The 22,374-nt window shown below is 45.0% G+C and overlaps 1 protein-coding gene across 1 annotated transcript in view; it reads right to left on the bottom strand.

Annotated features, from left to right (window-relative positions):
* LMO7 (LIM domain 7) overlaps positions 1-22,374 on the bottom strand; it is a 252,121-nt gene that overhangs the window by 88,322 nt on the left and 141,425 nt on the right. Inside the window, exons 6-8 of the mRNA XM_060233592.1 lie at positions 5,477-5,507; positions 4,621-4,734; positions 3,482-3,680 (exon numbers count right to left, since the gene is read on the bottom strand). Of these exons, the coding sequence (XP_060089575.1) occupies positions 3,482-3,680; positions 4,621-4,734; positions 5,477-5,507 (344 nt within the window). The remainder of the gene's footprint in view (positions 1-3,481; positions 3,681-4,620; positions 4,735-5,476; positions 5,508-22,374) is intronic.

Below are 22,374 nucleotides of genomic sequence, written 5' to 3'. Positions count from 1 at the left end.
CTTTGGTGGCTATGCAAAAAGGCTAAGTCTTACTGTGTAAAAGGTACACGGAATGTTACAAGGGGTCTTGAAAGCAACGATACCTTTTAAACCGGAGTTATTTTTTATTAAGTACAACACAGCAAGTAGTAGATAAAGAAAATATGCATTTAGTGATACATATTGTAAAAGCAGCAAGAATTTTATATGCTGGAAGCTGGAAACAGAGAATGGTACCAAATATGGAGGCATTATTAGGGGAAATTCTGAACATAGCTGAATTAGATATCTTGACAGCCCTTTTGAATGGAACATCGAAGCAAGCAGCAACAGATTAATGGGATAGATTATACAGGTGGGGACAGGAAACTGGAAGTACGAAGTTTTCTATGTAAATGAGATAAAATGGGTTCAAATTAAAGTTAAAATTATGATTGTATAACGAGAATTCCATAGAACTACCTTTGATCTCTGTTTTATGTATATATGTTTTTGAATTGATGAGTTTTCCGGTTTTTTGTATTTATGTATAAATTCAATAAATTATAAATAGCATTTAAAACAAACAAACAAAAATATCGTTATTATTAGGAACTTGCCACGATGCTGTAAAAAGATCCACTGGACTGAACTTTAGTTTGCACAGCGGCACTACATTCCTCACTTGACTGTCTTCTTTCCGCCACCTTAATCGCCAAACAAAATGTTCCCTCTCTAGTCATTCGCTTTTTAAGAGTAAGTGACACTTCTCATTGGAACTCGTACGGTTGGAATGATCACAGACCCTCATCTCTCCAGAACAGTGGTTTATTTTTTAAAAACTGATTTGCCGATGGCAAATACATTTTCAAAATGTTATTACAAGCAAAGAAAGACTTAGGGAAGAGATTACAAAGCGACAGTTAAGACTAGCATGCTTATTAAAATGGATTTGTTGCTGCTGGAAACTTCAATGCCACTGGAGAAATGTCATAATCACACAATCAATCACATCGGTATACAATGTGGCCTCCAAATGACTCTCTTTAGCAACGTTTAATAAGAGATTTAAACATCTTAAATGAAAATACTGAAATATTTGCATATCTTTTTCATTATCTTGGATCAGATAATTAAAACACAACTCTCTACTTTTATCACCGAGAATAAAACCGTCTGTCTCTCAGTGAAAAAACATACTGCAAAATATGACCAGTTTTACTATAATCTATATATTTAAAATAAATTTCAGAATAACTCCCCTATATTGAATGGGGGTAAGGGACAGCTAAGAAATAGGATTCCCTAGGATTTTGGGGTTAAACTGCAATTTGGAAACTTCCCAACTGGTAGATTTTCCACTTAACCCTTGTTTAACACAGCTAAGGATAAGGGAAACAAAGATTAAGAAAAAACGGATTATTGTCTGCTTACTGAGGGATACACAGTTTGTATCCTAGCTTTTAACTCAGCTTAACTGCAGGGTTTTTCTCTGTCCCTTTTCTCTGTTCTAGAATCTGCAAAGCTCTTTTGCAGGAAGACGGCCTTAACTACAAATGAGGGAGGCCACAGTTCCATCCTACGGCTGCCGGCACCAGTTTTTTTAAAAATTGCTGCGAGGCCCCAAACCCAATTGCTTCTAAAATGGTGGCCATGGGATGGATCCACAGCCTCTGTCATTTATAGTTTGGCTCATAGTTGAGATGTGGGTTATAGCTCGGTATATTTCAATCAGTGGCTAGACAGTCAATATTTAGCTTTCTCCGCATGTTCCCCAGAGAACATAAGAACATAAGAGAAGCCATGTTAGATCAGGCCAATGGCCCATCCAGTCCAACACTCTGTGTCACACAGTGGCCAAAAAAAAAATCACACACATATATATATATACACACACACACACACACACACTGTGGCTAATAGCCACTGATGGACCTCTGCTCCATATTTTTATCTAAACCCCTCTTGAAGGTGGCTATGCTTTGGCTGCCACCACCACCTGTGGCAGTGAATTCCACATGTTAATCACCCTTTGGGTGAAGAAGTACTTCCTTTTATCTGTTTTAACCTGTCTGCTCAGCAATTTCATCGAATGCCCACGAGTTCTTGTATTGTGAGAAAGGGAGAAAAGTACTTCTTTCTCTACTTTCTCCATCCCATGCATTATCTTGTAAACCTCTATCATGTCACCCCGCAGTCGACGTTTCTCCAAGCTAGAGAGTCCCAAGTGTTTCAACCTTTCTTCATAGGGAAAGTGTTCCAGCCCTTTAATCATTCTAGTTGCCCATTTCTGGACTTTCTCCAATGCTTTAATATCCTTTTTGAGGTGCGGCGACCAGAACTGCACACAGTACTCCAAATGAGACTGCACCATCGATTTATACAGGGGCATTATGATACTGGCTGATTTGTTTTCAGTTCCCTTCCTAATAATTCCCAGCATGGCGTTGGCCTTTTTTATTGCAAACGCACACTGTCTTGACATTTTCAGTGAGTTATCTACCACGACCCCAAGATCTCTCTCTTGGTCAGTCTCTGCCAGTTCACACCCCATCAACTTGTATTTGTAGCTGGGATTCTTGGCCCCAGTGCATTACTTTGCACTTGGCCACACTGAACCTCATCTGCCACGTTGACGCCCACTCACCCAGCCTCAACAGATCCCTTTGGAGTTCCTCACAATCCTCTCTGGTTCTCACCACCCTGAACAATTTAGTGTCATCCGCAAACTTGGCCACTTCACTGCTCACTCCCAACTCTAAATCATTTATGAACAAGTTAAAGACCATAGGACCCAGTACCGAGCTCTGCGGCACCCCACTGCTTTCTGTCCTCCACTGCGAAGACTGCCCATTTATACTCACTCTCTGCTTCCTATTACTCAGCCAGTTTTTGATCCACAAGAGCACTGCGTTCAGGGACACAAAACCTACTGTCTATCCCTGGACCAAGGGAGGCCAGACTGTGTTCTACACGGGCTACGGCCTTCTCAGTGGCAGCACCAGAACTGTGGCATGCCCTCTCAGAGGCCATAAGGGCCCTGCGGGATCTTTCCCAATTCCGCAGGGCCTGCAAAACTGAATTATTTCGACAGGCCTTCAACACCTAACCGGGAGACGACTGCCACCCTACACTGCTGAGAAATTACGATCATTATAGGATCATTGTCAGAAGAAAGAAAGATCCCGCCTATACTGGAAGTTGAACAGCACCATGAAATGTTTTTAAATTGTATGTTATCATTTTAAAATTGTAATTGCAGATGTTTGAACTGATGGTTAGCTGCCCTGAGTCCCCTTGCGGAGAGGGCGGGATAAAAGTCTAAAGTAATAAATAAATAAAAATAAATATTTGTTTAGAGAAAGATATCCTGCAGAAAGGCCTTTTGAAGCTGGGAGGGAGAAAAACTGTACTAAGTGAATGCATAGCAGTATTTAATCCATCTCTTTCTCTCTCTTTCCTGCTCACTTCCCCACAAAATATCAAGAAAAATAGGCTAACTGAAGATCTGATAGGAACGTACCTTCGCTGCAACCCTTTAGAGTTATGTCTGATGAAAGGCTGGCGGAAGACCGTGAGCCAAATGAATCCAAGCTATCAAACGAATCCTCTCTCTTGTGGCTGGCAGATGAAGATAGTGAGTCGCTGCGCTCAATGTACCAAATGTCGCCGTACCCACTATCCCTTCCACTTCGCTTGGGACTGTTAGATTCTCCAAGAGCCTGCAAGGATCAAATTTAACCCAACTGTGTTATGTGTGTGTATATGTCATAGAAGTGAGTACACCCCCTCACATTTTGTAAATATTTAAATATATCTTTTCATGTGACAACACTGAAGAAATGACACTTGGCTATAATGTAAAGTAGTGAGTCTACAGCTTGTATAACAGTGCAAATGTGCTGTCCCCTCAAAATTACGCAACACACAGCCATTAATGTCTAAACTGCTGGCAACAAAAGTGAGTACACCTCTAAGTGATAATGTCCAAATGGGGCCCAAAGTGTCAATATTTTATGCGGCCACCATTATTTTTCCAGCACTGCCTTAACCCTCTTGGGCATAGAGTTCACCAGAGCTTCAAAGGTTGCCACAGGAGTCCTCTTCCACTCCTCCATGACGATGGTGGATGTTCGAGAATTTGCGCACCTCCACCTTCCGTTTCAGGATGCCCTACAGAAGCTCAATAGGGTTTAGGTCTGGAGACATGCTTGGCCAGTCCATCACCGTTACCCTCCAGATGTTTTTGCCTACAACTCCCATCAGCCCCAGCCAGCATGGCCAATGGCTGGGGCTGATGGGAGTTGTAGGCAAAAACATCTGGAGAGCCACTGTTCCCCACCCCTGCTGTAGAGAGTGCACAGGGGACTCTATTCCACACCGAGGTTCCTCCCCTCACCCTCTCCAGGCTCCACCCCCAAATCTCTAGGAATTCTGAGCCCAGACTTGGCAACCCTACCCTTCCATCCAGTTGCCAACACAAAAGCATTGAGTGTGTGTGGAACAAGATGATGATATGGTCCGCCTCAGCATCACCCATCCCTTCCCCACAAAGCCTATAAAACTAGACCCTGAACAGGTTGTCATCCAGAATACGGAAGTACCTACAACATTTAATCTTTCTTATACACTGTTTTTTTTCCCCACATATGAATGTCTTACCTTTGACAAAGCTTGACCTAATAATTTTTCAAAAGCTTTTAAATTAAGGTGCGGGCCATTATAATATGGATTGCTGTGAGCTTTTCTACCCAACCAGTATAATGTGATCAAAACCTAAAACAGACAAAAAGAGATCAAATAAAGGATATTTGTGAGCAATAAAGTAAGACAAGTAAAAGGAGAACCCTACTATAAAATATTGCATTCAGTTCCAGGATCTTCATAATATGTTAAAGTGTTTTCTAATACTTCATAACTATTATTTCATTTCTCCTTCAGCAAACAGATATTTTACAGTTCTCTTTTAAGTGGTATATGTGATCATTACCAAGAACCTCTGACTACAACCTCTTTCAAAGAAGCAGGCAGTAGCTAATGTGAGCCTTTTCTGGCCAAATTATAACTACCCATCTTAGGGTCTTTTGTTAAACCCAGTCAATACGTTTTACAATGGAAGCCAACTTGTATTATACCCATTATGTATTCATGTGCATAGCAAGAAGAAATATGTTCTATGGAACTAAATTGTCCCTTTGTACTTTGGTTGAAATTAGTTCCATGGAACATGGGGCCTGGAGACCTCTCGCCTTTACAACTGATCTCCAGCAAGCAGAGATCAACTCCCCTGGATTAAATGGCTGCTTTGGAGGGTAGACTCTATAGCATTGTACCATGTTGAGGCCCTGCCCCTCCCCTCCCCAAACTCCGCCCTCTCCTGGATCCACCCCCAAAGTCTCCAGCTATTTTCCAACACAGACCTGGCAACCCTACCAGTAAATCAAAATTTCAAGTCATTTTCATGGGGGTCAAAGCATTAAAAATGAGGAAACTCCCCCACCCACCCCTCGCATCTTACATTTTTCACTCGTCTGTTGGTCTCTTCTTGCCTAAGAAAAACAATAGAGAAAAAAATGTCCATTAATCTAGATCTTGACCAACACTCTATGGTATTGACATGGAGAAAACAGCGTACCCTCAGACTGTGCACTGATGAAAAGAGAACTTCAGGAAAGTGACCTCAGAGCCTAATATTGTAACACACTCAAAGCACTACAGCACATTGCTGAATACAAGGACTAACATGGCAAAACTGGAAGAGGTATCATGACAAATCACACAGACTGTCCTGCAAGAGTAGATCCAGGTCTGCAAGAGAAAATGTGCCAATGCCAGTGAACCAGTGAATCGGGGAGGGACGGTGGCTCAGTGGTAGAGCATCTGCTTGGGAAGCAGAAGGTCCCAGGTTCAATCCCCGGCATCTCCAAAAAAGGGTCCAGGCAAATAGGTGTGAGAAACCTCAGCTTGAGACCCTGGAGAGCCGCTGCCAGTCTGAGAAGACAATACTGACTTCATATGTTCATATGTTCAACTTGCCCTAGGAAACTCCACCCAGGGGCAAAAATGCACATTTCCCAGCAAATTTTAAAACTGGAAAATCTTACAAATTCCCCCCACCTCAATGCCAATCTATTTTCAACAAAACATCAAAATAAAAGAATGCCATGTTCATTTTATGTGCCCTGAACGTGTGCCACAGATATGTAGCTGAATTTTTTTTGGGGGGGATGGGGAATGATTAAGGGGGAAAATTCTATAAAGTACACTTTATGTGCTTTTAACAGACTATTATTTCTGTAATAATGAGACTTCCTGGTAAAGCCACTTGAGGGGGGGGGGAGTTAATTATGACTTGGAAACTACTCAGTTTGAGTGGTATTGTTCATGTTACCAAATTTTATGAAACAACGCAGTTTTAGAACTAACTACTAGCTAGGACTTAAAATTAAAACCAACTGAGCTTACCCACTAGACATTTTCCATCACTAAAATAAAAATGGACAACCTCGATTTCAAAGAAAACCAGTGGACATTAAAATACGAACACACATTACAGAGATTTAAAAGTCAACACTAAGAGACTAAGTTTCAAGCATGTATGTAACGTGAAGTTTTGTTATTTCACTGAACTACTGGAGAGATAGTATTACTTATCGAAAACCTCTGGATGATAAATATAGAGCTTTGCTAAAGTGTTTGTATTGCTAGCAACACAAAGTGAATCACCACAGTTCTCTTATTTATTTATTATTACATTTGATGAATCTCCCTATCCCGGCTAGCGCCAGGCTCAGGGCGATGGACATTAAAAAATACATATATGTATACAATCAGCTACATTAAAAAATTACAAACCCTGATGGCGTCTTTAAAGTGCTCTTATTCAGTCATTGCATCACATCGGGGGTGGGAGGAGCCCCCAAGAGGGGGTGGGGAGAAAAAGGTGCCAGCACGGCAACTGTCGCTGTCCTCATGCAAAGGATTGGTGGAACATCTCTGCCTTACAGTCCTTCAATGTAATTCAGCCAGCAAGGTAGCAGAATACATTAACAAAGATGTAGTTTTATCCACCATGAGCTGTTACACTATGTCTGTGGGCACCTTGGATTTGGGAATGTGTCTGATTAAATTTGGATTTGGGAGGCCAATGTGGTGTAGTGATTAAGTGTGCAGACTCTTATCTGGGAGAACAGAGTTTGATTCCCCACTCCTCCACTTGCACCTGCTGGCATGGCCTTAGGTCAGCCATAGCTCTAGCAGAGGTTGTCCTTGAAAGGGCAGCTGCTGTGAGAGCCCTCTCAGCCCCACCCACCTCACAGGGTGTCTGTTGTGGTGGAGGAAGATAAAGGAGAATGTGAGCTGCTCTGAGACTCAGATTTGGAGTGGACGGCAGGATATAAATCCAATATCTTCTGGCAATACAAAACAACATTCACCAACATTCATAAGAATGTACGAAGAGCCCTGCTGGATCAAACCAGTGGTCCATCTAGTCCAGTATCCTGTCTCACACAGTGGCCAGCCAGTTTCTATGGACGGCCAACAACAGAGCATAGAGGCTGAGGCCTTTCTCAGTGTTGCCTCCTGGCCCTGGAATTCAGAGGATTAGTGCCTCTAAATGTGTATCACAAAATTTTCCTTTGTTCTTTAGCGCTGAGAGCCATAAAACATATGCTGGAAAGAACTATGAGGCAGGGGTACAGTTGGTAAATATCTGGAGATTTGGTTGCAGGGAAGGGAGTGAAACCTGAGGAAAACAGGGACCGATTCCCCACTCACCTTATGCCACTCTCTCTCTCCTCCGCGGGGCTTCTGTCAGATTTCACACTATCTGCCCCGGGGCTGCAACTCGCTCTGCCTGTTTTGTGCAGCAAACAAGATCCTCTAAAAACCAGTTTCTGTTTGCCGCATGAAAAAGGCGGAGCGAGTTGCAGCCCCAGGACAAATAGTGTGAAATCCGACGGAAGCCCCACAGAGAAGAGGAGCGTGAGAGCGGCATAAGGCTAGTGGGAAATCAGTCTGGGTTTGGGGAGAGAAGGGACCTAGGGTTGCCAACTCTGAGTTGGGCAATACCTGGAGATTTTGGGGTATAGCCTGGGGATTGGGGTTGGGGAGAGGAGGGCCCTCAGCTGAGTATCATGTCATCTAGACCACCCTCCAAAGCAGCCATTTTCTCCAGGGGAACTCATCTTGATTTGCCTGGAGATCAATTGTAATTGTGGGGGATTGATGACCGTCCCAAAGAAAAACACTTGCAGGATGTATTTTCCTTCCCCCGCGGCTCAACATTCTGAACATTCTATTACCCTCCTCGAGTGTGAAGTCTGCCAAACTGAAAACTGAGTAAACAGAGTGGGGCTGCTCCGATCACATTTGTATTTACATTTGTAAACACGAACGCTTCTTTGCTTGCTCTGAACCCAATGGCAAGGCAGTGGCTATATGGCAGGATGCCTGGTAAACTGGAGCAATCCGTTTCAGCTGGCCATGGCATTTAGAGGGTAGAAGGAGAAGTGTTTTTCCAAGATGGCCGCCTTTAAACAAGACAAATTAAAAATGCTCCAAGAAATTCAATGAATGTGAAACAGACAACAGTCTTTGAGTGACCACGACACTGTCATAGGTTGGAGTTCGATAATTAAGCAGAGAGAGTGGGGAGAACAAAGCTTTAAAGTCATTATTGCCCTTTATTAACCCAAACAACAATTTTGGTAGGCTTAGCTGGCACGGCACTCGTGTGTCAAGACAAGAAAATTAGGCATTACATTTCAACAAGACTCTGCCTTTGATGCCCTCACCATCTGATACCAGATGAGTGGCAATTGGAGAAATGGCCTCTTCACTTGAAGTACCAAAATTATGGGATTCCCTCCTCAGTGAGAGCTGCTTGTCCTCTTCAATTATTGTCCTCTACCAGTGTATCGTTGATGTAGCTCCCCTGCTGTTTCTTCACTGATTCTTACTGACCCTTCCTTATGTGTTCTGCTTTTATATAATTAAGAGCCCCATGGCGCAGAGTGGTAAAGCTGTAGTACTGCAATCGATGCCTTCTGTTCACGACCTGAGTTCAATTCCAGCGGAAGCTGGTTCAGGCAGCCGTCTCGAGGTTGACTCAGCCTTCCATCCTTCCGAGGTCGGTAAAATGAGTAACCAGCTTTCTGGGGGGGAAAGTGTAAAAGACTGGGGAAGGCAATGGCAAAAAAAGTTAAAAGTCTGCCATGAAAACGCTGTGAAAGCAGCGTCACCCCAGAGTCGGAAACGACTGGTGCTTGCACAGGGGACCTTTCCTTTTCCTTTATATAATTATGTGTGTTAAAGAGTGGGTTCCAGGGCTTTTTTTGAGCAGGAACGCACAGGAATGGCGTTTTGGCTGGCTTGGTGTCAGGGGGTGTGGCCTAGTATGCAAATAGTTCCTGCTGAGTCTTTTCTACAAAAAAACCCCTACGTGAAACAATGGTGATGCCAGGGGGTGTGGCCTAATATGCAAATGAGTTTCTGCTGGGCTTTTTCTGCAAAAAAAGCCCCAGTGGGTTCGATACATGAAGAGGCTGCATGGCAGCGATCAAAGCTCTATAGACTACAGTACTAGGCCAACGGGCCAAATATATGCACACCCAAGTTCCCATGCTGGAACATCAATGGACCATTTGAACCAGCAGGGGGCTGGTGATGGATTTGGGGAAGCAGAGATTTGGATCCTGCTTCGCATTGTTCCCAAGTCCCCAAGCTCAGTCCTTGAGGCTCCAATGAGCCAGGGAGGAACTACCCACACACATGAAACATAAAGTCCGCATACACAACAACGTGTTAATCTTGTTTAAATGCGTTTAATTATTTACCAGCTTGGGGACTCTAAGCTTGATGGAAAGGGAGCTTTAAAATGTGTTCAAACAAATGTCAACGTGCTATTTGTTTTTCAGACATGCTTAGTTATGTCCTCATAGACCAGGGCTGTCAAACTCATTCGTTACGAGGACCTGACCTGACATAAATGTGACCTTGTTGGGCTAGGGTTGCCAAGTCCAATTCAAGAAATATCTGGGGACTTTGGGGGTGGAGCCAGGAAACATTGGGGGTGGAGCCAAAATCAAGGGTGTGACAAGCATAACTGAACTCCAAAGGGAGTTCTGGCCATCACATTTAAAGGGACGGCACACCTTTTCAATTCCTTCCTTCCATAGGAAATAATGAAGGAAAGGGGCACCTTCTTTTGGGGCTTACAGAATTGGACCCCCTGGTCTAATCTTTTTGAAACTTGGTGGGTATTTTGGGGAGAGGCACTAGATGCTATACTGAAAATTTGGTGCCTCTACCCCAAAAAACAGCCCCCCCAGAGCCCCAGATACCAGCAGATCAATTTTCCATGATTTTCTATGGGAATAAATCTCCATAGGGAATAAGAGTTCCCAGGAGACATTTCCCTCCCCTCCCCCCGCTTTCTGACGACCCTGAAGCGGGGGGAGGGTCTCCAAATCGGGGGATCCCCTGTCCCCACCTGGGGATTGGCAACCCTATGTTGGGCCGGGACATGTCGGGCTGGGCCATGTGAGTTCCTATTTAAGATTAGGTAGCAGAGATATAAACTTTATGCACGACACAGACAAACACAATTAAACATTTTAAAAAATAAAATAAAACATGCTTAAAACATTAGCAATCATTGGTCTTAAAGGTGCTTTTTTTGTATTTCTCCCATGGGATCCAGGGAACTGGGAAAAGGAAGCTCTGGCTCTTTCCTTCCTTCCCCAGGGGACCAGGAGGGGGAGGAGCCTCAGCCCATGGAAGGAAGAGAGGCTTGGCTCAGTAGCTTTGCTGTGCAATTGAGAGAGCCTGGCAAAGCAAGCTCTGTCTCTTCCTGCTTCCTCCCCAAGGGAGGAGCCTCAGCCTATAGAGAAAACAGAGGCTTTGTAGATCCTTGTGATTGAGCAAGCCAGGCAGAACAAGTTGTGATGCAGAAGGAAGCAAGAGAGACGAAGAAGGATGCAGATGACAGCCAGCTGCTTGGGGGCCTGATAGGAGGCCTCCAGGGGCTTGATTCGGCCCCCGGGTCGCATGTTTGACACTCCTGTTTTAGACCCCTCTTTGATCTCAAAAAGATATTTCTGAAACTGAAGGCAGCTTTCATTAAGGTTAATTCAAACATATAGTTCTGCTTTCACAGGAAATTATGTTTTTGGACCTATTCTGGACAGAACTCTTAAAGCAAGAAGACTCCACAAAAATTAGCAATGGGAAGCAAAGCAGTAGTATCCCTCTCTTCTGCAGGGCCATAAGCAAAAAGCATTTCCTTAAGCGAAGGAAGCAAACAAACAACGCCTAATTTTTCTATAATATTATATATCCTAGGCTACATTTTGCGAGGATAAGAGTTTGGTCCCTTCACTACTCTAATTACCTCCTCTGTAGTATGCTAAATTATCTCCCTCTGAGTTCTGTGCGTCACTGTTCAAACAGCTTTTGAAGTTCATCCATCTGCCCACACTCTCCCCACCCTTGGACAGCTGCGCATTCTCTTTTCCACCGACTGCCAGCTCTCAAACTGATCCTCCGAACGAATCACAGCCAGGCAGCAAAGGCCATGCATCTGTTTGCACGTGCCCTTGCTTTGGTTGGCCCATCCTGCTTAAGCTCCCCATGGCTGCGATATTAGGGCAGGAAAGATGGAGAGAGAAAGGAGAGTCCCTATGATATTGGCCTTCTTTGTTTTGAAGACACTGAAAAGTAAAACTGAAAGAATCATGTGTCTAGAACAAGGTGCCATGCTCCCTCTAAGCTGTGGAGTCTTGTGAGCAAAAATTCTCCTTTGTGTGCTACTGCAGAAATTAGTTTGCTCTGGGACCATTTTTCCTGAGCTACAACAAAAATGTGTGAGCCAGAGGCTAAAAAACTGTGAGTGAGCTAACACAGATTAGAAGGAACAATGAACAGGGGCTTCCAAGGCACCCACCAAAACCTTTCTTGGTGCCCAGCAAGTGGGTGGGACACTTGCCCAGCAGAACTTCTGACTGGCCACTGGAAATCCAAGTGACTGGACAAATTAAAATAACATTGCTTTAGCAGCAGCTGCTACTATTTTATTTACTTATAAATACAATTTATGGATTGCCCAATCCCCAAGTTCACAGAGCTCTGAGTGATGTACAGCAATTAAATACATTATTAAATTACAATAAAATCATTCAGTGTAATCTTAAAACAATTCCCAGATGGTGTCCATAAGTCATATTATTAAACCAGTTCTGGACTGTGTTGTTTCCTTACAGGCAAGAGAGGAGGCCGAAAGAAGAGGAAAGATGTAAGAAAAGAGCACAAGTTTCACTCTCTCTGGAGTGTTGCGGTTTTAGAGTATTGGTTTCATTCTCCATTAGATAATTTATTCATACTAGAGAATTCTTCCTACTAGGAGTGTTGGCTTCATTCTCCCTCATTCCTCTTTCCCAGTTTTCTAAAATTATTCCCCTCTTTTCCTGCACTGAAGCTTCCTCTGTGTAATTGGCTCTGCCTCCTACAGTAAACATTGTGTGGTCATGCCCAGGGGTGGAATTCTAGCAGGAGCTCCTTTGCATATTAGGCCACACCTCCAATGTAGTCAATCCTCCAAGAGCTTACAAGGCTTTTTTTGGTAAGCTCTTGGAGGGTTGGTTACATCACGAGTGTGTGTCCTAATATGCAAAGGAGGTCCTGCTAGAATTCCACTCCTGGCCATGTCCACCACATCATGTCAGAATCCCAAAAGTCCCCACCAGCCTGGAAAGGCTGAGGGCCCCAGGTCTCCAGTCACCTCCACTAAGGAGCATGGGAAAAGAAGAGGGATGAGACACCAGTTGTGAGAATTTGAAAATCTTATTGTAGGATCTTCTATCTAGTCTAGTTTTAATAGCTGCAGTTAAAGATCATGGGAGGGGAAGGGGAGAGGGAGAGGGTGGGTGCACGTGGGAGGGCTAAAATCTGCTGTGCCTTATCTCATTCATTTTAATTCAGTCATTTTGTCCTGCATCTCTGAGACTCATCAGGCGAAAAGCCAGACAATCACTCCACACCACTGGAAGATCTTCCAATCTGAATGTTAACACATTTAAATTCTGTAAGAAGCTGGTTTCCCACGCTTCCTCTAAGAAGCTTGGGGCGCAGCATACAGCTCTCTTCCTCTGTATCTCTACCCTGCACAGTAGGCAGAGAGATAACTAGATTGAACGTGGGTTAAATGGGGATCTGAATCCAGACATCGTTGGTTCAAAAACAAGGTTGCCTATCCATCTTCATGATAATTGTGAACATGCTTTAAAATTATGCAACCTCTTAAGACGGTGCTTGTCTACAGATGGTATTGTATCACATCCAGCTACCTGCAGAAATTGCATTGTGCAGGTTCTCATGTTGAAAGAAAGAAAGAAAGAAAGAAAGAAAGAAAGAAAGAAAGAAAGAAAGAAAGAAAGAAAGAAAGAAAGAAAGAAAGAAAGAAAGAAAGAAAGAAAGAGAGAAAGAAAGAGAGGAAGAGAGAAAGAAAGAGAGGAAGAGAGGAAGAGAGGAAGAGAGAAAGAGAGGAAGAGAGGAAGAGAGGAAGGAAGAAAGAAAGAAAGAAAGAAAGAAAGAAAGAAAGAAAGAAAGAAAGAAAGAAAGAAAGAAAGAAAGGAAGGAAGGAAGGAAGGAAGAAAGGAAGAAAGGAAGAAAGGAAGAAAGGAAGAAAGGAAGAAAGGAAGAAAGCAAGAAAGCAAGAAAGCAAGAAAGCAAGAAAGCAAGAAGAAAGAAAGAAAGAAAGAAAGAAAGAAAGAAAGAAAGAAAGAAAGAAAGAAAGCTTGCTTCAGTGGTAAAGCTTCAGTACTGCAGTCTGAGCTCTCTGCTCACGACCTGAGTTCCATCCCTGTGGAAGCTGGGTTCAGGTAGCCGGCTCGAGGTTGACTCAGCCTTCCATCCTTCTGAGGTCGGTCAAATGAGTACCCAGCTTGCTGCTGGGGAGTGGGGGGGGGGGAGTGTAGATGACTGGGGAAGGCAATGGCAAACCACTCCATAAAAAGTCTGCTGTGAAAACGTCATGATGCGATGTCACCCCAGAGTCGGAAACGACTGATGCTTGCACAGGGGACTACCTTTACTTTTTTAACTCCAACTTAGCCGAACAAGAAATACAGTTATGTCCATAAGAGCAACAGAATCAACAGATTTCAATGAGAGAGTGCTGTTAGTATTGACATCACAGTAGAGGGGGGGAAGGAGACTCTGCTTTAATTGAAAAAAAGAAGTTTCACTGAACAGTGGAATATATTCACTGCTTTTTAGCTAGCCATTTCCCCACCGATGGCACCCTATCAAGCTTATTTTCCCTCCAACACTTCCCTGCATTGTTAAGTCTCCAATAAAGCAGCAGCTCAATAAAAGTGGAACCAGGTTCATTTCAGGACATTTTGATTGCTCCCTTTTCCCATTTACAATAGCCACAGCAAAATTAGCACACACACATACACTAAACCAGGGGTGGCCAAACTTGCTTTAACGTAAGAACCACATCGAATAAACGTCAGATGATCGAGAGCCGCAAGATATGAACATCAAAAGTTTGAAAGCCGCAAGACAGGAAGGAAGGCAGGAAGGCAACCCGATAGATAGGGAAGGGGAGGTAGAAAGAAAGCAGCTTTAACTTTAAATGCATTTTCCAAGCCACCAGCTGGCTTGGCTTGGAGAAGTGATTTAAAGAGATCAATGCCTTCTCCAAGCCAGCTGACGGGGCAGTGGGGGCTCCGAGAGCCAAACAATATGTGTGAAAGAGCCAAGTGTGACTCCCAAGCCACAACTTGGCCAGCTCTGAACTAAGGAAAGGAAAGAAAAGGTCCCCTGTGCAAGCACCAGTCGTTTCCGACTCGGGTGACGTCGCATCATGACGTTTCCACGGTAGACTTTTTACGGGGTGGTTTGCCATTGCCTTCCCCAGTCATCTACACTTTTCCCCCAGCAAGCTGGCCAACCTCAGAAGGATGGAAGGCTGAGTCAACCTTGAGCCGGCTACCTGAACCCAACTTCCGCTGGAATCAAACTCAGGTCGTGAGCCGAGTTCAGACCACAGTACTGCAGCTTTACCACTCTGCACCACAGGGCACTGAACGAACATACAAAACAAAAAAAACCCTTTGCTACCACTGTGTGTAAAGGGCTGTCAAGTCACCACCAACCTGCAACCCAACTTGCAACTTACGGCAACCCCAAGCTGGTCCATCTCTACACAAAGGAAAGCAAATTGACAAAAACCGAGATGCTAAACATGAAAACACTCAGGAATCATTTGGACTTCTCCAGACTTCCCGTGGCGCAGAGTGGTAAGCTGCAGTGTTGCAGTCCAAGCTCTGCTCATGACCTGAGTTCAATCCCAGCAAAAGCTGGTTCAGGTAGTCAGCACAAGGATGACTCAGCCTTCCATCCTTTCAAGGTCAGTAAAATGTGTATCCAGCTTGCTGGGGGTAACGTGTAGATGACTGAGGAAGGCAATAGCAAACCACTCCATAAAAAGTCTGCCAGGAAAACGTCATGATGAGACGTCACCCCATGGGTCGGTAACAACTCGGTGCTTGCACAGGGGACTACCTTTACCTTTTGGACATTTAGTAACAGTGGATTTTGGCAGAAAACAAGTTCATGCTCAAGGTGCTGAATTCATATGCAGCTTTGACAGCATTCGTTTGGGTCTCAGCTCTGGCCTCTTTACACTGCTCAACTTGTTTTCCCGACCCACTGGATGCCAACAGACAGCAGTTCTTAATGCAGGGGTGTTAAACATGCTTCCTTCTCCCTCTCTCTTGCTTCCTTCTGCATCTCAACTTGCTTTATAACGGAATGGTCAGTTGCAAAAGAGCTACAGAGCAAAACCTGGATTTTCTCCATTGCTTGAGGCTCCTTCCCCTCCTAGTCCCCTGGGAAGGGAGGGAAAGAGCCAGAGCTTCCTTTGCCCAATTCCCTGGATCCCACGGGAGAAACACAAAGAAATCACCTGCGGGATGACATGATAGAGGTTTACAAGATTATGCATGAGACAGAGAAGATAGAGAAAGAAGAACTTCCCCCCCCTTTCTCACAAGAACTCGTGGGCATTCAATGAAATTGCTGAGCAATCCGGTTAGAACTGATAAAAGGAAGTACTTCTTCATCCAAAGGGTGATTAACATGTGGAATTCACTGCCACAGGAGGTGGTGGCGGCTACAAGCATAGACAGCTTCAAGAGGGATAAGCATATGGCACAGAGGTCCATCAGTGGCTATTACCCACAGCTTATCGTTGGAACTCTCTGTCTGGGGCAGTGATGCTCTGTATTCTGGTGCTTGGGAGGGGCACTTTGGAAGGGCTTCTAGCCCCACTGGTGGACCTCTAGATGGCCCTTGGTCATTTTTCTTACCACTGTGGGACACAGAGTGTTGGACTGGATGGGCCATTGGCCTGGTCCAACATGGCTTCTCTTATGTTCTTAAGACCAACAAGCGCTAATGCTTTAAAAAAAAAAATAGTCCCCTGTGCAAGCACCAGTCATTTTCGACTCTGGGGTGACATTGCTTTCACAATATTTTCACAGCAGACTTTTTACGGGGTGGTTTGCCATTGCCTTTCCCAGTCATCTACACTTCCCCCCCCCCCCCCAGCAAGCTGGGTACTCATTTGACCGACCTTGGAAGGATGGAAGGCTGAGTCAAACTGCAGCCCACTACCTGAACCAGCTTCTGCTGGGATCGAACTCCGGTCATGAGCAGAGGGCTCCGATTGCAGTACTGCAGCTTTACCACTCTGTGCCACGGGGCTCTTGGAGCTCATGAGGCTAATGCTTTAAGCATGCTTTATTTTAAAAAAAAAAAAATCTTTAGCCATGTTTGTCTGTGTCCTTTTAAAAGTTTATATCTCTGCTAAAAAGGTAAAGGTAGTCCCCTGTGCAGGCACCTGTCATTTTTGGCTCTGGGGTGACACTGCTTTCACATTTTCACGGCAGACTTTTTACGGGGTGGTTTGCCATTGCCTTCCCCAGTCATCTACACTTTCCTCCCAGCAAGCTGGGGACTCATTTTACCAACCTCAAAAGAATGGAAGACTGAGTCAACCTGGAGCTGGCTACCTGAACCAGCTTCTGCTGGGATCGAACTCAGGTCGTGAGCAGAGGGCTCCGACTGCAATACTGCAGCTTTACCACTCTGCACCACGGGGCTCTTGGAACTCACGGGACTAATGCTTTATGTTTTATTTTAAGCATGTTTTATTTTAAGGTTTTTTTAGAAAAAAAATCATTAGTCATGTTTGTTTGTGTCCTTTTAAAAGTTTATATCTCTGCTCCCTAATCTTAAATAGGTACACACATGGTCTGGCCAGTCTCATTTATGAGCAAAGTCTCATTTATGTCAGATCCGTCCCCTGTAACAATTGAGTTTGACACCCCTGTCTTATTGTATCAGACAAAGGAGCTCTACTCATGAAAGCTGGTGCCACAATATAATGGTGTTCACTTTAAAGGTGCTCCCTTCTGAAGAGGGGGGCGGGGGAGAGAAATGGAAACCTGCATTCTGATGCCATGGAATGTTCCCATGAGTTAATATATCATGTTGTTTACCTGGACAACCCATAGACAGCAATGCTGCAGCAAGATCGGAATGCTCGAGTCCTTTTAAATCAGCAAGCATAAATAACTAGGTGGAGGGTAACACCCAAGGGCGACAAGTCCTGCATACTTTCTCAGGGCTCCAGGAAAAAGTCAAATCTCATTGGACCACAATTAAAAAGTTTTATCATGCTATATATCAGAACATTAGAAAAGCGTTCTGCGATCGAAAGCAAGTAGACCTGACAGCGATAAACTTTAATGTGTTAAAGAAACATCACTTCGTAAAAATGGAAAACAAAGGGGCGCTGGGGGCTTAGAAACCAGTGTGAATCCACTTCTCCAAATGAAGGTTTCCACCTTCTTGTTTAGGGTTGCCAGTCCCCAGGTGGGGGCAGGGGATCCCACGGTTTGGAGGCCCTCCCTCCGCTTCAGGGGCATCAGAAACCGAGGGGGGGGGGGAAATGTCTACTGGGCACTCCATTATTTTCTAAAGGGACCAATTCCCATAGGGTATAATGGAGAACTGATCCATGGGTATCTGGGGCTCTGTGGAGGGGGGCGTGTTTGAGGTAGAGGCACCAAATTTGTCACATAGCATCCAGTGCCTCTCCCCCAAAATATCCTCGTTTCAAAAGGATTGGACCAGGGGGTCCGATTCTCTGAGCCCCCAAAGAAGGTGCCTCTATATCCTTCATGATTTCCAAATGGAGGGAGAGCACTTAAAAGCATGCAGTCCCTTTTCTTTTCTCCCTTTGGAGTTCAGTTATGCTTGTCACACCCTTGCTCCTGGCTCCACCCCAGTCCCCAGATATTTCCTGAACTAGACTTGGCAACCCTATTCTTGTTTAACAGGGAAGGGAAGGACTCCAGGGGAGGAAGATAGCTCCTTCACAACCATCTGCTGTGGGATTTAAAATGCTACACCCTGATCGTTTGCCAGTTTGGTGTAGTGGTTAAGTGTGCGGGCTCTTATCTGGGAGAACTGGGTTTGATTCCCCACTCCTCCACTTGCACCTGCTGAAATGGCCTTGCGTCCACCATAGCTCTGGCAAAGGTTGTCCCTGAAAAGGCAGTTGCTGGGAGAGTCCTCTCAGCCCCACCCACCTCACTGGGTGTCTGTTGTGGGGGAGGAAGATAAAGGAGATTGTGAACCACTCTGAGATTCGGAGTGGAGGGCGGGATATAAATCCAGTATCTTCTTCATCTTCTTCTATTTGGCTGATTATCATACACTTGAATATATTTGCTTGGCTAATATAATCTTGCCTACATATGAAGTTAGAAGAAGCACAGGACCCAGACTATCAGGGTGAATTCTTCTCAAAGATTATGGGCACAAGCCAAGACAAGCTTATCAGAGTCAAAGTCATTAAGGTGCAAACATACACACACACACACCCATCCCTGTAATTTGCAAAACACCAAAGGATCTGAAGGAAGAGGCACTTTGGTTGATATGCAGATGCAAGTTTCCACACCCCTATGAATAAATATAAGACTGGCTTCAATGAACAAGGAAGGAGGGTGAATACATTCCGGTGATTCTAGGGCATAGAAGCTGCTTTGCTTGCAAGAAGGTTCCAGGTTCAATCTCCAGTTTAAAAAAAAAAATGAGGTACTAGGCAATGTTCTATTGCTTCTTCCTTTATTGAGTGGAGCAATTCACATCCTGAGCAGAACAGAACTGCTGTAATCTTAAAATGGGCAACAAGTAGTTCAAGACCCTGCGTGGCTCCAGATTGCTGCTGAGTGGGGCTTTCTGTGTTAATGAGCAGTTGCTCATGCACACACAGGTTAGAGGAAACACCAGCACTAGGTGATGCGAAAGACCCTGACCAAGGCCCTGGAGCTATAGAGCAAAGCCTCCATTTTCTCCATTGGCTGGGGAGGCAGAGCTTGCTTTGCCAAGCTCTCAATCACACAGCAGAGCTACTGAGCCAAGTCCCTCTTCCTTCTATTGACTGAGGCTCCTACCCCTGCTGGTCCCCTGAGGAAAGAACAAAAGAGCCAGAGCTTCCTTTGCCTATTTCCCTGGATCCCATGGGAGAAATCTTAGATCCTCACCAGTCCAGTTTTCGTCCAGGCCATAGGACGGAGACAGTGCTGGTCGCCTTGGTGGATGACCTCCAGCGGCATCTGGATCGAGGCGGCGTGGCGGTGCTGATGTTGTTAGATCTGTCAGCTGCTTTCGACACGGTCGACCATCAGTTACTGACCCACTGGCTCACCGACGCAGGGGTCAGGGGGTTGGCCTTACAATGGCTTTCCTCCTTCCTTGATGGACGGGGACAAAGGGTGGCATTTGGGGGAGAGCTGTCCCAGAGGCACTCACTAGATTGTGGGGTGCCGCAAGGAGCAGTTCTCTCCCCGATGTTATTTAACATCTACATGCGCCCCCTTGCCCAGATTGCCCGGAGGTATGGGCTTGGGTGCCACCAATATGCAGATGATACCCAGCTCTATCTACTAATGGACGGCCGCCCTGGCTGCGTCCCAAAAAATCTGGACCTGGCATTGCAGGCTGTGGCAGGTTGGCTCAGGCTGAGTAGGTTGAAGTTGAATCCAACGAAGACGGAGGTCCTTTGCGTGGGTCGTGGCACTCTGGGAAGAGAAATTCCTCTCCCAGTTTTTGACGGTGTGCCACTGAAAGCGGTGCACCAGGTCAGGAGCTTGGGGGTCCTACTGGAGCCTTCATTGTCAATGGAGGCCCAGATAGCGGCCACTGCCAAGTCCGCATTTTTTCATCTTAAGCGGGCGAGGCAGTTGGCCCCCTTCCTAGAGCGTCGGGACCTAGCAACAGTGATCCATGCAACGGTCACCTCGAGACTGGATTACTGTAATGCCCTCTACATGGGGCTGCCTTTGTGCCGAACCCGGAAGCTGCAGCTGGTGCAGAACGCGGCAGCTAGGCTGTTGCTAGGGCTCCCGAAGTGGGAGCACATACAGCCGGGGCTGTGCGGACTGTACTGGCTGCCAGTTGCATACCGGGTTCGTTACAAAGTGCTGGTTATTACCTTTAAAGCCCTATATGGTCAAGGACCTGCCTACGTGAGGGACCGTCTCTCCCTATATGAACCCCCAGAGAGTACTGAGGTCAGAACCAACTGAACATCCCTGGGCCAAAGGAGGCCAAATTGAAGAACACATGGGAACGGGCCTTCTCCATTGTAGTTCCACACCAGTGGAATCCACTTCCGGACGAAGTGTGGGCCCTGCGAAGTCGTGAACAATTCCGCAGGGCCTGCAAGGGCCTGCAAGACCATTCTTTTTAAGATGGCCTTTGCTTGATTATTGAGCCATCGATAGACTCGCTGTAGATGTTTCCCACCATTACAATCATAATTAATCTCACAATATAGCACCAGAAATGTTAATTTCAAATAGAAACGTTTTAAATGTTGGTTTTATAATATAGTAACTATTGAATTGTATGCTTTTATTGTATATTGGATAATATATTGTGAGCCGCCCTGAGCCTGCTCCGGCGGGGAGGGCGGGATATAAATAAAATGTTGTTGTTGATGATGATGATGATGATTATTATTATTATTAAATACAAAGAAAGCACTTTTAAAACCGAGTGCTAACGTTTCAAGCATGTTTTGTTTGTTTTTTTTAAAAAAATCTTTGCCTTTGTCTGTGTCCTTTTTAAAGTTTATATTTCTGCTACCTTATCTTAAATAGGTATGCACCTGTCCCCAGCCATCATGACCCAGCCCAACGAAGTCTCATTTATGTCAGATTCAGCCCTCATAACAAACGAGTTTGACACCCCTGCATTAAATGAACTAGCCTTAAATATTTTTTTTCTAGAGAAATTAATGTTAATTTCTCACTTAGAATTGCAGCTAAGTCCTACCAGAGTCAACCCGGAATACTTCTGTCTGGACACCAACATCACGCTTCTAAACATGACCAACCAAATGCCTTCAGGAGCACTGTGGCAGCGCCTGCTATAATCATTTTAACATCAAAACCCATATTTTTATCCAAGGTGCTCTCTTCCTTTCCCCCTCCTCCAGTTTACTCTTACAACACACCTGCGAGGTAGATTACACTGAAAGGAAGCAATTCGTTCAGGGAGCTTCCTGAAAAGTAGGGATTTGAACCTGAACCTACCCAAGCCTAGTACCACGCTTCTAACCACAACAGCACACTGGCTCTTGTTTAAAGAAGGATATCTTGTGCAATTTTGTGCAATCTTGTGCAATCTGGGGGAATTCATTCTGTTGGACGGCCCTGAAGGGGGCAGCAAGGAGACAATTAGATAGGATAGTGAGGACAGCATCTTCTCTCTCTCCTATTAAGTGTCATCCCTTGCCTGTTGACGGATTGCTACTCTTAGGGCCATTTCCTCTTTCTTCTGGGAAGTGCCACTCTCAGTCTCAGCCCCTCTGTCTCTCAGCTAGAGATGCAATTAGGGACAGATCTCTGCCTCTCCTCTTCTCATCAAGTATATTAGTTCCTAAATAAACCTTTGTGGTGCAGAGTGGTAAAGCTGCAGTGCTGCAGTCAGAGCTCTCTGCTCACGACCTGCGTTCGATCCCGGCGGAAGCTAGGTTCAGGTAGCCGACTCATGGTTGACTCCGTCTTCCATCCTTCTGAGGTCGGTAAAATGAGTACCCAGTGTAGATGACTGGGGAAGGCAATGGCAAACTACCCTGTAAAAAGTCTGCCATGAAAACGTTGTGATGCGATGTCACCCCAGAGTTGGAAACAACTGATGCTTGCACAGGGGACTACCTTTACCTTTTTTTTTTAATGCTCTTTAATCAGGTTGTGCACCATTACTGTGTTAATTACTCTGCCAACACATTCTTTATGGAGGCACAATCTGAATGAAAATGGGTAC

The sequence above is a fragment of the Heteronotia binoei genome, chromosome 3 (genome assembly GCF_032191835.1).
Source record: "Heteronotia binoei isolate CCM8104 ecotype False Entrance Well chromosome 3, APGP_CSIRO_Hbin_v1, whole genome shotgun sequence".
Classification (NCBI taxonomy): domain Eukaryota; kingdom Metazoa; phylum Chordata; class Lepidosauria; order Squamata; family Gekkonidae; genus Heteronotia; species Heteronotia binoei.
This window is presented reverse-complemented; position numbering and strand designations above follow the sequence as displayed.